Genomic DNA, 13306 nt, shown 5'->3' with positions numbered 1-13306 from the left:
TAAGCGAAGTCGTGTTATCGACTAACCGACGGTTCCTTACATCTACGAGCAAGTTATAGTACGACAAAAAATCTATACCTATAATCGGTCTGGTGACATCGGCTATAACGAAACGCCAGCGAAATTCACGACGCAATCCAAAGTTCAAATTTAAAACTATGAATCCGTAGGTATTAATTTCGGAACCATTTGCCGCAAAAAGTTTATAGTCGGTTGTTTTGACCAATACCTTATTCTTACTACCACTTACATTTTTCACCGGAAATACACACAAGTCCGCCCCAGTGTCTATTAAAAACTTAATATTATTAACTTTATCAGTCACGAAAACGCGGCTAGGTGCAACATTTGGACAGCCATCCGCCGCCATCAATGACTGCCTTTGTTGTTTTCCGCCGTGTAGGAGCAAGGCGCCCGGCACCTAGTCGCGTTCTCGCGAAACTTGCGGTGGTACCAGCAGAACGCGTCGTTGGTCAAATCCTCGTGAGACTGGCTCCGGGAGCGTCGACGCCATCCCGTGTTACCCTTCGACTTTGAGCGGGAACGGGATCGCGATGACGCAGATAGAGCGGCAACTTGCCGCGTCAAGTCGGCGATCGTTCGCTTGAGGTCGTTGAACTCGGCGCTCGCCGCCGCGGGCGGCGCGGGCGCGGGCGCGGCCAGCTGATGTACTTGCGATGTACCAATGACTTCGTTAACGGTGTCGGCCAACGTAGCCAGCTCGTCGAGGCTACTCCTAGGCTGAGACGCAATGATGACCTGAATATGCGTAGGTAGACGGCCGGCCCACAACGAACGGACGAAGTCATCCGGCACGTTCGGCCCCGCAAGCCCCTGGAGGTGTCGCAGAAATTGCGACGGCTTGCGGTCCCCGATGTCTTCGTGGGTAAGTAGCTGTCGCACCCGCTGTTCTTGTGAAGATGACAGGCGCGCTATCAACTCCGCTTTTACTTTGTCATACTTGTTAGTGTCCGGCGGATTTTTCACGATGTCTTTTATTTCAGTGACATATTTATATTCAAGGTTCGATATGACGTAATTGTATTTCGTTGCGTCTACACTAATGTTCGCCAGCGCAAATTGTCCTTCCAACTGGGCGAACCATAGGGCAGGCTCGTCTGGCCAAAATGGTGGAACTTTGACCCGCACGGTTTCGATTACGGGCACTTTATCGTCCGACTTCTCCGCCATAGTTGCACGAATGTAAGTAGGTATATAGCACAAAGAACTATTGTAAACACGTCGGAAAGTCACCACTGTAGGGGATATGTTCGTAATTAAACACCCTATGTATATGTATATAAAATATATTCACAATAAACTAGATAAATGCTAAATAACTTTAAAACTTATAACTATTTGATCGACCGGGGCTTCGTAGCCCCTTGCGCGCGGCCTCTTCGCGTCAGAGTGTAGAGCTCACTGGCGTCTCGCCCTAACCCGACCACCAGCCGAACCGCAGCGGAAAAACCCGAAGTCTGCGCGTCCGCCACAATCATAAATCGGAAACTATACCTACATCATAAAAATTATTATTAAAAATCTGTTTAAGCTTGTGCCAGTGAAGCCCTTACATACGACACCCCACATGAACGGTTAACTCACTTCAAAATTTGGACCCCCGTTTTTTGCATAAAAGACGAAATTACACGGTTCACTTTTGTCTTTCAATTTGGTTGAAGCAACCAAATTGATCCATGTAAACTTATAAGTGAATCATTCAATTAAATTAAATTATTTATTTAATAAGGCAACAGAGACCCATATTTTGTTAGTAGGTACAGATAATGCTTAAAAACTATGTTAGTATATTTTGTTAGTATAATGCTTAAAAACTATGTTAGTATAATCATTTTATTATTATTTTATTTTTACAGCAGCTATCATAATAGGGCGCAAACAATAAGATCTTGGGATCACTTTCAAGCCCTCGTCCGGTCAACACTCTGCGTATTTACCGGACGAGAACTTGAATGAAATGCTGGAGAATTGGCGTATCCAGCTTTCCCGCCATCATATTCAGGATACTGTTGGAGCTCGAACGCAGCTTTGCCAGGATGGATGACGTCCTTTTCCTTATTATGGCATAGAAATCATCCGTTCGTGCTTCTGCAAACATGCCTGACGCCGAACAAAACCGCGGCAAGCCCAACAGTATCCTGAAACCATTATTGTATTGCACCCTCAGCGTGTCGAGTGCCTTTTGAGTGTAGTTAGTCCACAGGCCCCCCGTGTAGAAGGTTTGACAGTAGGCTTTAAATAGCGAAATGTGTTCATACTTGTTGCGATAGCCGGCATCCACGCGGGCGGAGCCGCAGTTAAAAGCTAGTATTTAAATAAAACACAATAGTTATTACAAGCTTGTTACGCAGGCAGAGTCAGGCTGCAACGCTAGACGTGCCTGCTTAATGCGTTCCCACGGTCGCCGCGAAAACCAACACCTGCTGACGCGGCAGAAATCGCTAGCACCGTGCGATAGGACTGGGGACCGACACATCACATTTAGCTATAGAAGCCTCTAGAGCAAATAAGGATAATTTTATATAATAGTTAATATAATATAATATGTAAATTTTTAGTAATAAAATTAGGTTAAGGAAATGCTCTTTCCTTTCGCAACCCCTGCAGTCGCCCCCTATATAACTAGCTTTTAAACAATCTTACACAAACATTTTTTATTTTTTATTTACGGCAGTTATATCGCATAGCTCTAGGTGAAGCGCTGACTCTATATCGCATAGCCCTAAGTGGAGCGCCGACTCTACGATATTGCTAGAGACACGAGTGGCAGCGTCAGCTATTGCGACCCAAATTGGAGTTTTCCTTAATTATTGTAAACGTCCAAAATTCATTCTGATTCTTTTGTTACATCGCGTAGCATTAAATCCAAAATTTAGTATTGTAAATTAGTTTTAATTTTATTTTAATAAAGTAATTATAAAGTAATAGTTTTTTTTGGGCCCTCCGGCTGTGTCTTCCTTCACTCGGCGGTACACAACAGTCTATAGTATAGACTGTTAGTTATAGACTCTATACGAACAGGTGAGTGATCAGTTGTCGGACGCGCAGCACGGATTCCGCCCGGGCGGGGAACGACTGGCAACTTGCTGCATCTTATGACGCGATTGGTACCAGCGGTGGATGCCGGAGTGCAGGTAGACGTTGCCTATTTTGATTTTAGGAAGGCGTTCGACAACGACGTCCTACTCGCGAAGCTCGCCCGCGTGGGCTGCACGCCCAAAACGCTCGCTTTCTTCGCCAGCTACCTGCGGGACAGACGTCAGTACGTCGACTGTGGTGTACACCAGTCGGAGCCCTACTATACGAGATCAGGCGTCAGTCAAGGTAGCAACGTAGGGCCCCTCCAATTTATACTAATGGTAAACGACTTACCGGAGGTGGCAACCGAGTCGACGTGCCTGTTGTTTGCTGACGACCTGAAATTAGTCATGGAAGTAGGAGGGATCTCGGATCACGATAGACTACAGAGAGACATAGATGCAGTTAGCAAGTGGAGCCAGAAGAACAAGCTTCATTTTAATGTCTCCAAGTGTTCGGTTATGACGTTCAGCCGCGCGCGCGCCCCGCGCCACCATCGGTACCAGCTGGAGGGGCAGACGCTGCGGCGGGTCACGGAGGTTAGGGACCTAGGGATTCACTTCAGCGCCGACCTAAATTTCCGGAAACATGTAGCCGATACATGTAAGAGAGCGTATCGGAATTTGGGTTTGTCCTAAGACAAGCGAATGCGTTCACTAACATCAAGGCGTTGCGTGCTTTGTATGAAGCCCTGGTGAAGAGCCATCTGGAATGCAACGCATCCATATGGTCACCGGGTGAAGCTAAGTACAAAGTGATGCTGGAACGCATTCAAAATAAATTTTTAAGGTTTATGTACCTAAATACGGAGTGTATCCGGGATAGCCGTTGCTGTATCCCACTCTGTTTGTCATGGGCATGGTGGGATACAGCAGACTGGAATTAAGAAGAGAAGTATTCCTGGCGGCATACATATTTAAGGTGCTAAGAGGGAAGGTGCATAACCCTGCTGTTCTTCAGGAGTTACGCTTTTGCGTGCCGAACGACAGTGGGTCACGCAGACGCAGGCCTCCACTGCTGGCACAACCGCGCTCTCGCACTTGCCGCACTACTACTTGCCTGCTGCAGCGGGCGCCGCTCACGCGTGCGACTTGCACGCTCAACTCGGTCGCTGAACACATCGACCTGTTCAGCTGCTCACTGGGCGAGTTCATAAGGGCCACAACGTTTTTGTTAAGTTTTAAATAAAGTAGGTTATTTAAGTCGGCGGCGCAAGACCGTGGCGAGTGGAAGTCCCTACAAGAGACCTATGTCCAGCTGTGGACGTCTATTGGTTGATGATGATGATGTTGACATATTCAAAATCCTTTGATCTTTTATCGTTTTGTATTTTATGTCTTTTTTCTTGTACCTTTATTTGTATTTAAATTTATTATTAATCATCTAGTTAGTGTAAGTGGCACTGCCGTTCTAATAAGATATAAAATAAAATAAAATAAAATGATGAAGCAACCCACAAACTAACGCCCTTCAAGGTTGGCATCATAGATTGAATGGCACCTTTCCTCGCAACTTTCATTTTATTTTAACATAAACTTCAAAAATAAGTTTTTTCCATGTACTGTAAAAAACCCGTAGAAACCGAGATATAATTTCTGATACAAATTACAAAAAATTATTAGAGAAACTGGAGAACAAACAAAACTCGGCAATTAATTTCCTGAGAAAAATAAATCTCATCAAGTAAGTTATAGTTATGTTTTTTTTTTTTTTAATTCAGATACAAGTTAGCCCTTGACTGCAATCTCACCTGGTGGTAAGTGATGATGCAGTCTAAAATGATAGCGGGCTAACCTGGAAGGGGTATGGCAGTTTTTATTAAACCCATACCCCTTTGGTTTCTACACGGCATCGTACCGGAACGCTAAATCGCTTGGAGGCACGGCTTTGCCGGTAGGGTGGTAACTAGCCACGGCCGAAGCCTCCCACCAGACCAGACCAGAAATTTTAGAAATTATAAAATTCCAAACCCCTGCCAGGAATCGAACCCGGGACCTCCCACGATTAAAACCACTGCGCCAGGGAGGTCGTCAAAATTATATCGTCGATATTTGATTTATTTGAGCGATTGCAGTCATTAATTAAAATAAATATGTCTGTTTACTTAATTATTTATTACTTCTATTTCTATACATTTTTGAAACCAGAGGAATACTTTAGATTCAGCAAGACATAGGTAACTCGGTTTACATTGTCCCTTGGACTTACTATTAACAAATAAATTAATATTACTTACTAAATAAATTCACGCACATTATTAAGGACGGTGTTAAAAGTGTTGGCCGCAATAGGGTCTGTGACGAATTTTCAAACGCGCAAACAGCTAATGACTTTTTAGCCAGCCATATTTTGACTCTGACAAAATATAAAGCAGTAATACCGACTTTTAACATTACTCGGATGGGTCTAGCTAAAGCGAGGTGAGCGAGGTGTCCTATAGACTGGTCTATGGGGGACTTTGTCGAATCATTGGAACAACCGATTAGATGTGTCGAGGTTTTGAAAGCGCCCGCCGCCTGAACCGAAAGAACATCGTTGAAGGCAGTGTCGAGTGGGTGCCCACCCAGTTGTGACTTTTAGAGGCCAGATGCTTCCCTCCACAATTTTTTCATTTTATACATCCCTCCCCGTTGAAACCTATAAATTCCCGACCATCCAGTGCCTGAACTGTATGCCGTTTCGGGCACATCAAATCGCAGTGTTGGTCTAAACCCAGGTGCTACAGGTGTGCTTAGCACCACACAGGCGAACTCTGCGATGTTTTGAAAGAAAAAGCGACCTACCTGCATGCATTGCTAGGGTAGCCATTTTGCGTCAGACAAGGACTGTCCAGAGTTTTCTCGCCAGGAAAACATTAAGCTTGTTATGTCCCAAGACAATATTTCATATCTAGAGGCATCTGCGCGTTTCCTCCCAGTCCGTAGACCATATAACCATAGTAACTCTTAAGAGAAAGAAGAAGGCCTTTCCAAGACCTAACAATAAATATGATCGTGCAAAGTTACCAACACCACAACACATTACAGTATCAGAAACAGCTTTGACTAACGATCCGTTATGGAAAGATTCATAAAATATAAAAAATATATGCTGAGATGGCTAGGGAGTCTCTCTCTACTCCTACATTCTCATCCAGTCCTGTTTACTCCTCCCAACCAACCAACCCTAAAAAATCGTACCGAGAAAAAATTATTCGTCCTCCTCGTCCCCGTGCCCCCTTCACCTTAGCAAAGGGTTACAATAAGCAGGCACATGAAACCCAATTAATAACCCATCCTCTTAAGCTTAACAAACCCAACTTAAAAAACAGTAAACGCTTGGCAAAGAGACTTTATAGCTACCATGAAATTGAGGATTTAATTGCTGAAGTGAAATCATAGTAAGTTGTTTTTTGTTTCTTTTTTTCTGCTCACACATGAATTACACTCACACACACCTACTTAATATTGTTATTCATTTAGCCGAAATTTAAATTTGTCCGGTTTAAGTCATCGATGGATCCGAGGGAAGGCTGCGGTGCCCGTAACACAGGTTTTCCTAGTACGGATGCCGAAGCACTCCGTTCAGGTTTCAACAATTATTGTGTCTACTTTTTCTGTGCACTAGATTTAAGGAGTTTTTGTACTGTGCAACATTTTCTTAGTTGAATAAATAATTTAATTTAATTTATCCTTCACCAACGTCCGCAATAGTCAATGAAACATTAAACATGGCTAAAGAAATCGCTGAAAAATGTCAGCAGCCAGAAAGCTTTCTGCTTTAGCATTAGCATTATGAATTAGCATTGCCATTTTTGCTATTGCTAAAGAAATAATTCAAGGACAAGAAAAACCACAATACAATAATATTTTTGTTAATCTAGGAGCGTTCCACACAGAGATGGCATTTTTTAAAGCGATCGAAAAATATATAGACTGGAGTGGAAGTACTGGTGTTTACGGAATACTTAATGTACAAAAACCCAGAGTTATACAACAATTTAAAAAAAACCTAGTATCTCTTATCAATGGTACAACTTTTTCTCTTCTCCTTTTGTCTTTGATCATGGCTGCCTTTGTTAGAAATTGTATAAATTAATATCATTATGTAAAAACTTAACTTCAACCAATTAAAATCTAATTCAAACTTCAAGATATCAGCATTTTTTATTGTGGACTCGCAACCCAATCAACTGGTACAAGGAGAAATATTAGCCGGTGGCTCCATGAATAGCTTTTAAGACAGCAAGCATTTCAATCGCAAGAACTTACATCCGCTAACCGCTGCTGCATTACTTTGAAAGGTGAATATCCACAACTAATGTAACTCTTGAAGCGATGGATGAAGTGCCAGATACATAATGCATCAAATCTCAAGTTTCAAAAATCTATTAAAAGTTTTTTTTTTTAAATAGATATAGCGAGCAAACGAGCAGGCGGGTCACCTGATGTTAAGTGATTACCGCCGCCCATGAACATTTGCAGCACCAGAGGAGCCGCCGATGCGTTGCCGGCCTTTTAGGAATTTGTTGGTCCGCCCCTTGAATAACCCTAGTATGACTCTACGACTCTATGACTCGCGACAAACGAGATAACCCTAATAATGTTATAATCTAGTGGGAACACCGCCGATGGGGGTTGGTTCCACAGTTTGCACGTGCGTGGAAAGAAGGATCTGGCGATGTTTGTAAATAATTCAGATCAAATTAACAACATCATACCCAATGATGTATGGTGGGAGTGAAGAGAAAAGACACAATCAGAAACGAGGACATTAGAGAAAGAACCAGGGTCACAGATACTAACCAGGATGGATTAGCTGAAGTGGAGGTGGACAGGTCATATGCTCCGAGATACCCACAAAAAGTGGAGTACCCTAGTGACCCAGTGGTACCCACGAGATGGGAAAAGAACCAAAGGTCGGCAGCAAAGACGTGGGAGGACGAGCTGAAACTAACAGCTGGTCCATTCTGGAGAAGGGTGGCCACAGGACCGGAAGCACTGGCGAGAGTTGGTAGTGTAAGTTGGAGTTGGAGTAATAAGTATTGTATTATGATCAAAATCAATATTTTTGGTTTAGGTGTTCAACACAAAATCATCAGCCTGCCTCCTTCGCACTCCGGTGTCAAGAAATTTGAAAGTACCTAAGAAACGCAGGCTTTTACATACTGTGCCCAGTGGAAGCAAATCCATGAAGTGTAAAGTAACTACAGTCAAATTAGAATTGTTTAAGAACTGTAGGAGATATAAAAAGGAGATATTTGAGTTGCGAATTAACCTTTTAAATGAGAAGAAGAAGCAGGATGAAGCTATTTTTAAACTTAAAGAAAAAAAACTTTTAGTTAATTTATTAAAAGCTTGAAGGATCAATGATGTGTATGGCGGCGGTGTCGCAAAAGAAAACACAGTGCGTTTTTGGTTCCAACGTTTTCGTTCTGGAAATTTCGACCTGCAGAACAAACCCCGTGGACAGCCGGAGACCAAAGTTGATAATGAAGAATTGAAGGCTATTGTGGAAGCGGATCCATCCAAACCACGTCCGAGCTAGCTGCAGGCTGTGGTGTTAGTGATAAAACTGTTTTAATCCACTTGAAGCAAATTGGGAAGGTGAAAAAGCTTGAAAGGTGGGTAGCGCAAGAATTGAGTGCAGCCAACCGACAGCATAAACAACCCGAAACAACAAAAAGCCCAGCCAGCAGTCCGCCTGGGGACGCCACCCGCCACACACACATCGGAACGTGGATAACGTTTGCGCGGGCTGGTGGTAGATCCAGCGAACGCAACAGGAGGTGCTGGCTGTACCAACCCTACCGTGAACCCCCGCTCCCCTCTCGCGTATCCCTCCGCGTTTAACGGCCTTTAGTGTGTGCCGTCGCGCGTCGGGGAGGGTTCCTTCAGAACCCTGCCTCGAACTCAAGGCTTGTGGCTAGATATTGCACGCACCTGACTGGACGGAGGTTCGATCCATTCTCCTCTATGTACGTAGTGGGGCCAGGGACCCGCCCGACCTAGCCCGTTACGTTACAAACGTCAACACTCCTATCAATATAATTTATATACCAGTATAGTATAATAAATATAGATTATAGCTACTACTGCGTTAATTGTAAGCATGTAACATGGGAGCGTGTGAAATTCTTAGAATAAATATCAACACTCCTACAAGTACATTTTAACAAAATTGCAAATATTTATTAACCTGTTACGCAGGCGAAGCCAGCGGCTGATACATAGTGAGCCAGCGCAACATGCATTCCCATTCCCACGTACGAATACGACCCGTATAGCTGACGCGGCGTAATACCAGAACCCGCGCGATGTGGGAATCGTAATATTAAGTTAGAATATTCTCATCCTTAGAGATAAGCACTAGTTTTTAGTCTTTTCATTTAAATGTAACTTTGAATATAATTATTATACGGATATTATCGCCGACTAGTTTTCTTCCATCCACCTCCTGCGAGCCTAAACATTACTAACCGACTTCAAAAAAAGGAGGAGGTTCTCAATTCGTCGGAATCTTTTTTACAATAACAAAAGCATCAAGTGTTATTTCTAAATAATTTCAAAATTCCGTTCCCAAGGCCTGTGTCGGCCTGTCGTTGCTGCCAGTTCAACATGATACGGAGCGCATGACTGCGTGTGCAGCTGCTGTGGTTTTATTCAGTGGTCAACATTTGATAAATCAAAAAAATAGAAAGCAGAAGAAACGACGCTGGTGGGTGTCGTCATTCAACAAGAGCCGATCAAGGTAATTTTAACTAACTAAACCCGATCTCAATTTGTATTCTTCAGCAACAGAAACATATTTATCTTTATTACTTACAGATATAATGCAACTGATATGCTGAGTGATTTTGGTGAAATAAATGAGTTAGAACCGACGCGGACGCGCCCGCACAGGCCGCGGCAGGCACCGTCGCGACGCGCCGTTGAACACCGACTCCCGACGGATCGGACGGGCATGGACGGGCGACAACAGGCTTCATCGGGTGCGATCGTTCCCATGCCTGTCGGTCTGGCCTGGTGCGATCTGGCCTGTGACAACCCGGGCCGTGGGACCCAGTCTTTAGGTTGCTTCAATTTGCCTAGACACTGCTGGACGCCGTTTGGTCGCCACAGCGTCGCGCCTCGGGTCGCCATGCCGCCATTCTGTGTGGATTGTGACAGGGTGGTGACCGAACGGTGACAAAATGGTGACATCCTGGGCCTAGGCAGAGTGAAGCAACCTGATTCAATTAAATTAATGCCTGATTAAATTAGTGGTGATTACGCGTGGGTACGCAGTATATAAGGCCGACGGAGCGCCATATTATTATCAGTCATGAACGAGAAACCGATATACTACTACCACGTCATAACGACTGCGAACATCGAAGAAGACTTGGTAAGTAAGCAACCTTATCCTCTTGTACATTTTAAAAATGAAACGTGTTATGACAAATGTGGACTCAGACGACGAGACGGCGTGCAGCCAACTGAGACGACCGAGAGAGTTGACATCCAATCATCAGAAGACGAGTCCTCCAGCTCCTCCTCCAACGGAAGAAGGAGAAGATGTGACGGGCATAATCGATTGGAAGAGGGTGAGGGAAGAGAAGGCTTTGAATTATGTGCTGGAACAGAGGGGACTGGGGTCGCTGAAAGAAATGGCGGATACCGAGTCGTATGGGGAAACGGACGAGTCAGAAGATACTCTGACGGAGGAGGCAGCACAAAAAGGCCTGGAAAAGGCGCTACCGACGTGGAGGGAACAATATGTCCAGTCGGTACATACACCAACACATCTGGAGACGAAATGCAGCCAATTTATAACGGACCTTACAAACTCATCGCTCACCATCAAGGACGTCCAAGACGGCATTGGCACATCGTATACGTCAGTCCAAATCGACAGTGGGGCTTTAACTCTAGACTGGGACGAACTATTCGAGAAGAAGGCTACAAGACAACTAGCATTAACTGCCTGTCTTGTATACGCGAGTATCTTTATTCCGGCAATGGTCGTCAAGTACTACAGGATATTCTCGGCCCGGAACATATTGAAGCTTGTAAGTGCGCAGGTCATTCGTGTGGAATGGACGGCATCGATAAATGGACGGCGCAAAACTACGAGACTGAATGTGCCGAGGGGGGAAATACAATATTTCGAAATGAAGGCTCAACAATACCGCAAGGGAACTCAGGATTGGTGGATGCAGTTGGTGAAACCGATGAGCGTAACTTACGAAAACGATTATGGGACGGAAATCAAGTATCACGCCAAGAGGGGCAAGTTTTACACGGACGGGAAAACGATTCTAAGTCCAATAACTATAGAAAAAACGGCGTTGCTTATGACAGAAATGTCGATATCATTCTACTTTTATGCGAAAACAGTGCTTTCACAGAATCTGAAGCTATGGAGATGCTTGCAAGATCGCCGGAAGGGATTGAATTTATATGCAGCAAACAATACCAAGAAAGGATCAAGAACTACATACACATCGCAAGAATACTGGTATTTTCGGAACCGATAAAACAGCGGTTCGAACGCGCAAAGGCGAAATTCCAAAAGACACATCTCGAAATGATGACGGATGAATTTCAGGATAACTCTTACAGGACATTAATTAACATTTTGAAAAATAACGATATTAACATTGAACATTTTGCAATAATTACCATAATGCACTTGCAGGGAAAGACGGGTAAGAAGAATAACTTATTCTTTTTCGGTGTACCGTCGATGGGAAAGCCGATGATCATGTCATCGCTGGTGGAATATCAATTCAACTTTTGCAGATTGACTGTATTGACACCGAATTCGAGTTTCAACTATAGCAACCAGCACCTCGATTTCGGGAGAATGGGAGCTACAATGTCACGATCGCAATCACCTCTGATTGGTTGACGCTCGCTCACTATTGGCTACAATGCATTGTTGCAACAAGAATCACACAAATTTAGCCAATCAGAACAATTGAGATTGTAATAATGATTGATGCAAGTTTCCCGCAATCGAGGTGCTGTTACACAGCAACGTGTGCTTCATGGACGAGTGCAAACTGACGGAAAATCAATTCGAACAGTGGAAACTGTTGGCTTCGGGTATGCCGATGTCGACGGACGTGAAGTACAAGGATCGCTGCGACATTAAAAAATGTATTCTGTACACGTGTAGCAATTATCCGATCGAAATGTATTGCAAAGTACCGAGCGCGAGAGAGGCGATCAACGAAAGAACACACACGATAACTTTCAAACGTCAACTGGAAGAATATACGACGATATCGCCATTCTGCTGGGAGAAACTGTGGAAAGCGTATAATTTTGAATTGTAATAGTCGCTCTGTTCATTCTAAACGAACGATCGAACACGTAATCATGAAATAAATGCATTATATCTTATTTTTTCTTTCATTGCAAATAGATTAGGTTGAATTATGTTAAATTTAAATAATAATGAGTTAGGTTAGGTTAGGTTACACATTTCTTTCTTGAAATCTTGGTCGCATATTTTTGGTGAAATCGTGGGAAAATATTGTGGGAACTATCTACTTACGAAAACGAAACCATTTTCATCAACGGGAGGCCAATCGAGATCGAGTATAACTTTGACCCCTCAAGAATAAGTAAAGATCGCATACTGATGAACGTAAAATCTTTGTCGCATATTTTTAGTGAAATCGTGGGAAAAAATTGTGGGAACTATCTACTTATGAAAACGAAACCATTTTCATCAACGGGAGGCCAATCGAGATCGAGTATAACTTTGACCCCTCAAGAATAAGTAAAGATCGCATACTGATGAACGTAAAATCTTGGTCGCATATTTTTGGTGAAATCGTGGGAAAAAATTGTGGGAACTATCTACTTATGAAAACGAAACCATTTTCATCAACGGGAGGCCAATCGAGATCGAGTATAACTTTGACCCCTCAAGAATAAGTGTCGCATATTGATGAACGTCGGATCTTTGTCGCATATTTTTGGTGAAATCGTGGGAAAATATTGTGGGAACTATCTACTTACGAAAATTAAACCATTTTCATCAACAGGAGGCCTATCGAAATTGAATATAACTTTGACCCCTCAAGAATAAGTGAAGATCGCATACTGATGAACGTAAAATCTTGATACACAACATCAGTCAGTTTTAAAACTTGCAACTGACACGCACGCGTATCTAAGTTGTCAGCCTTCGAAACGTTAACTTTCGCCTATACCGTAAATCTTGTGGTCCAACA

At 43.4% G+C, this 13306-nt stretch overlaps 2 protein-coding genes across 2 annotated transcripts; one reads left to right on the top strand and one right to left on the bottom strand.

The window, feature by feature from the left end:
- Positions 1-368: 368 nt before the first annotated feature.
- Positions 369-1719, bottom strand: LOC117994085 (uncharacterized). The gene has a single exon (XM_034981963.2). It carries the CDS (start codon positions 1189-1191, stop codon positions 370-372), a length of 822 nt encoding a protein of 273 aa, XP_034837854.1. The 5' UTR covers positions 1192-1719; the 3' UTR covers position 369.
- Positions 1720-10363: 8644 nt separating this feature from the next.
- On the top strand, positions 10364-11915 carry LOC138404190 (uncharacterized). The gene is made up of 2 exons (XM_069507602.1): positions 10364-10464; positions 10533-11915. The coding sequence occupies exon 2, from the start codon at positions 10727-10729 to the stop codon at positions 11594-11596; it is 870 nt and encodes a 289-aa protein (XP_069363703.1). The 5' UTR covers positions 10364-10464; positions 10533-10726; the 3' UTR covers positions 11597-11915.
- Positions 11916-13306: the final 1391 nt, after the last annotated feature.

Source organism: Maniola hyperantus, chromosome 26, assembly GCF_902806685.2.
Source record: "Maniola hyperantus chromosome 26, iAphHyp1.2, whole genome shotgun sequence".
In the NCBI taxonomy this organism is placed as follows: Eukaryota; Metazoa; Arthropoda; class Insecta; order Lepidoptera; family Nymphalidae; genus Maniola; species Maniola hyperantus.
The sequence above is the reverse complement of the archived record's forward strand: the minus strand, read 5'-3'. Positions and strand labels throughout refer to the sequence as shown.

Coding starts and splice junctions, on each gene's coding strand:
- LOC117994085 (XM_034981963.2), bottom strand. CDS start 1,191: ATGGCGGAGAAGTCGGACGATAAAGTGCCCGTAATCGAAACCGTGCGG.
- LOC138404190 (XM_069507602.1), top strand. CDS start 10,727: ATGGCGGATACCGAGTCGTATGGGGAAACGGACGAGTCAGAAGATACT.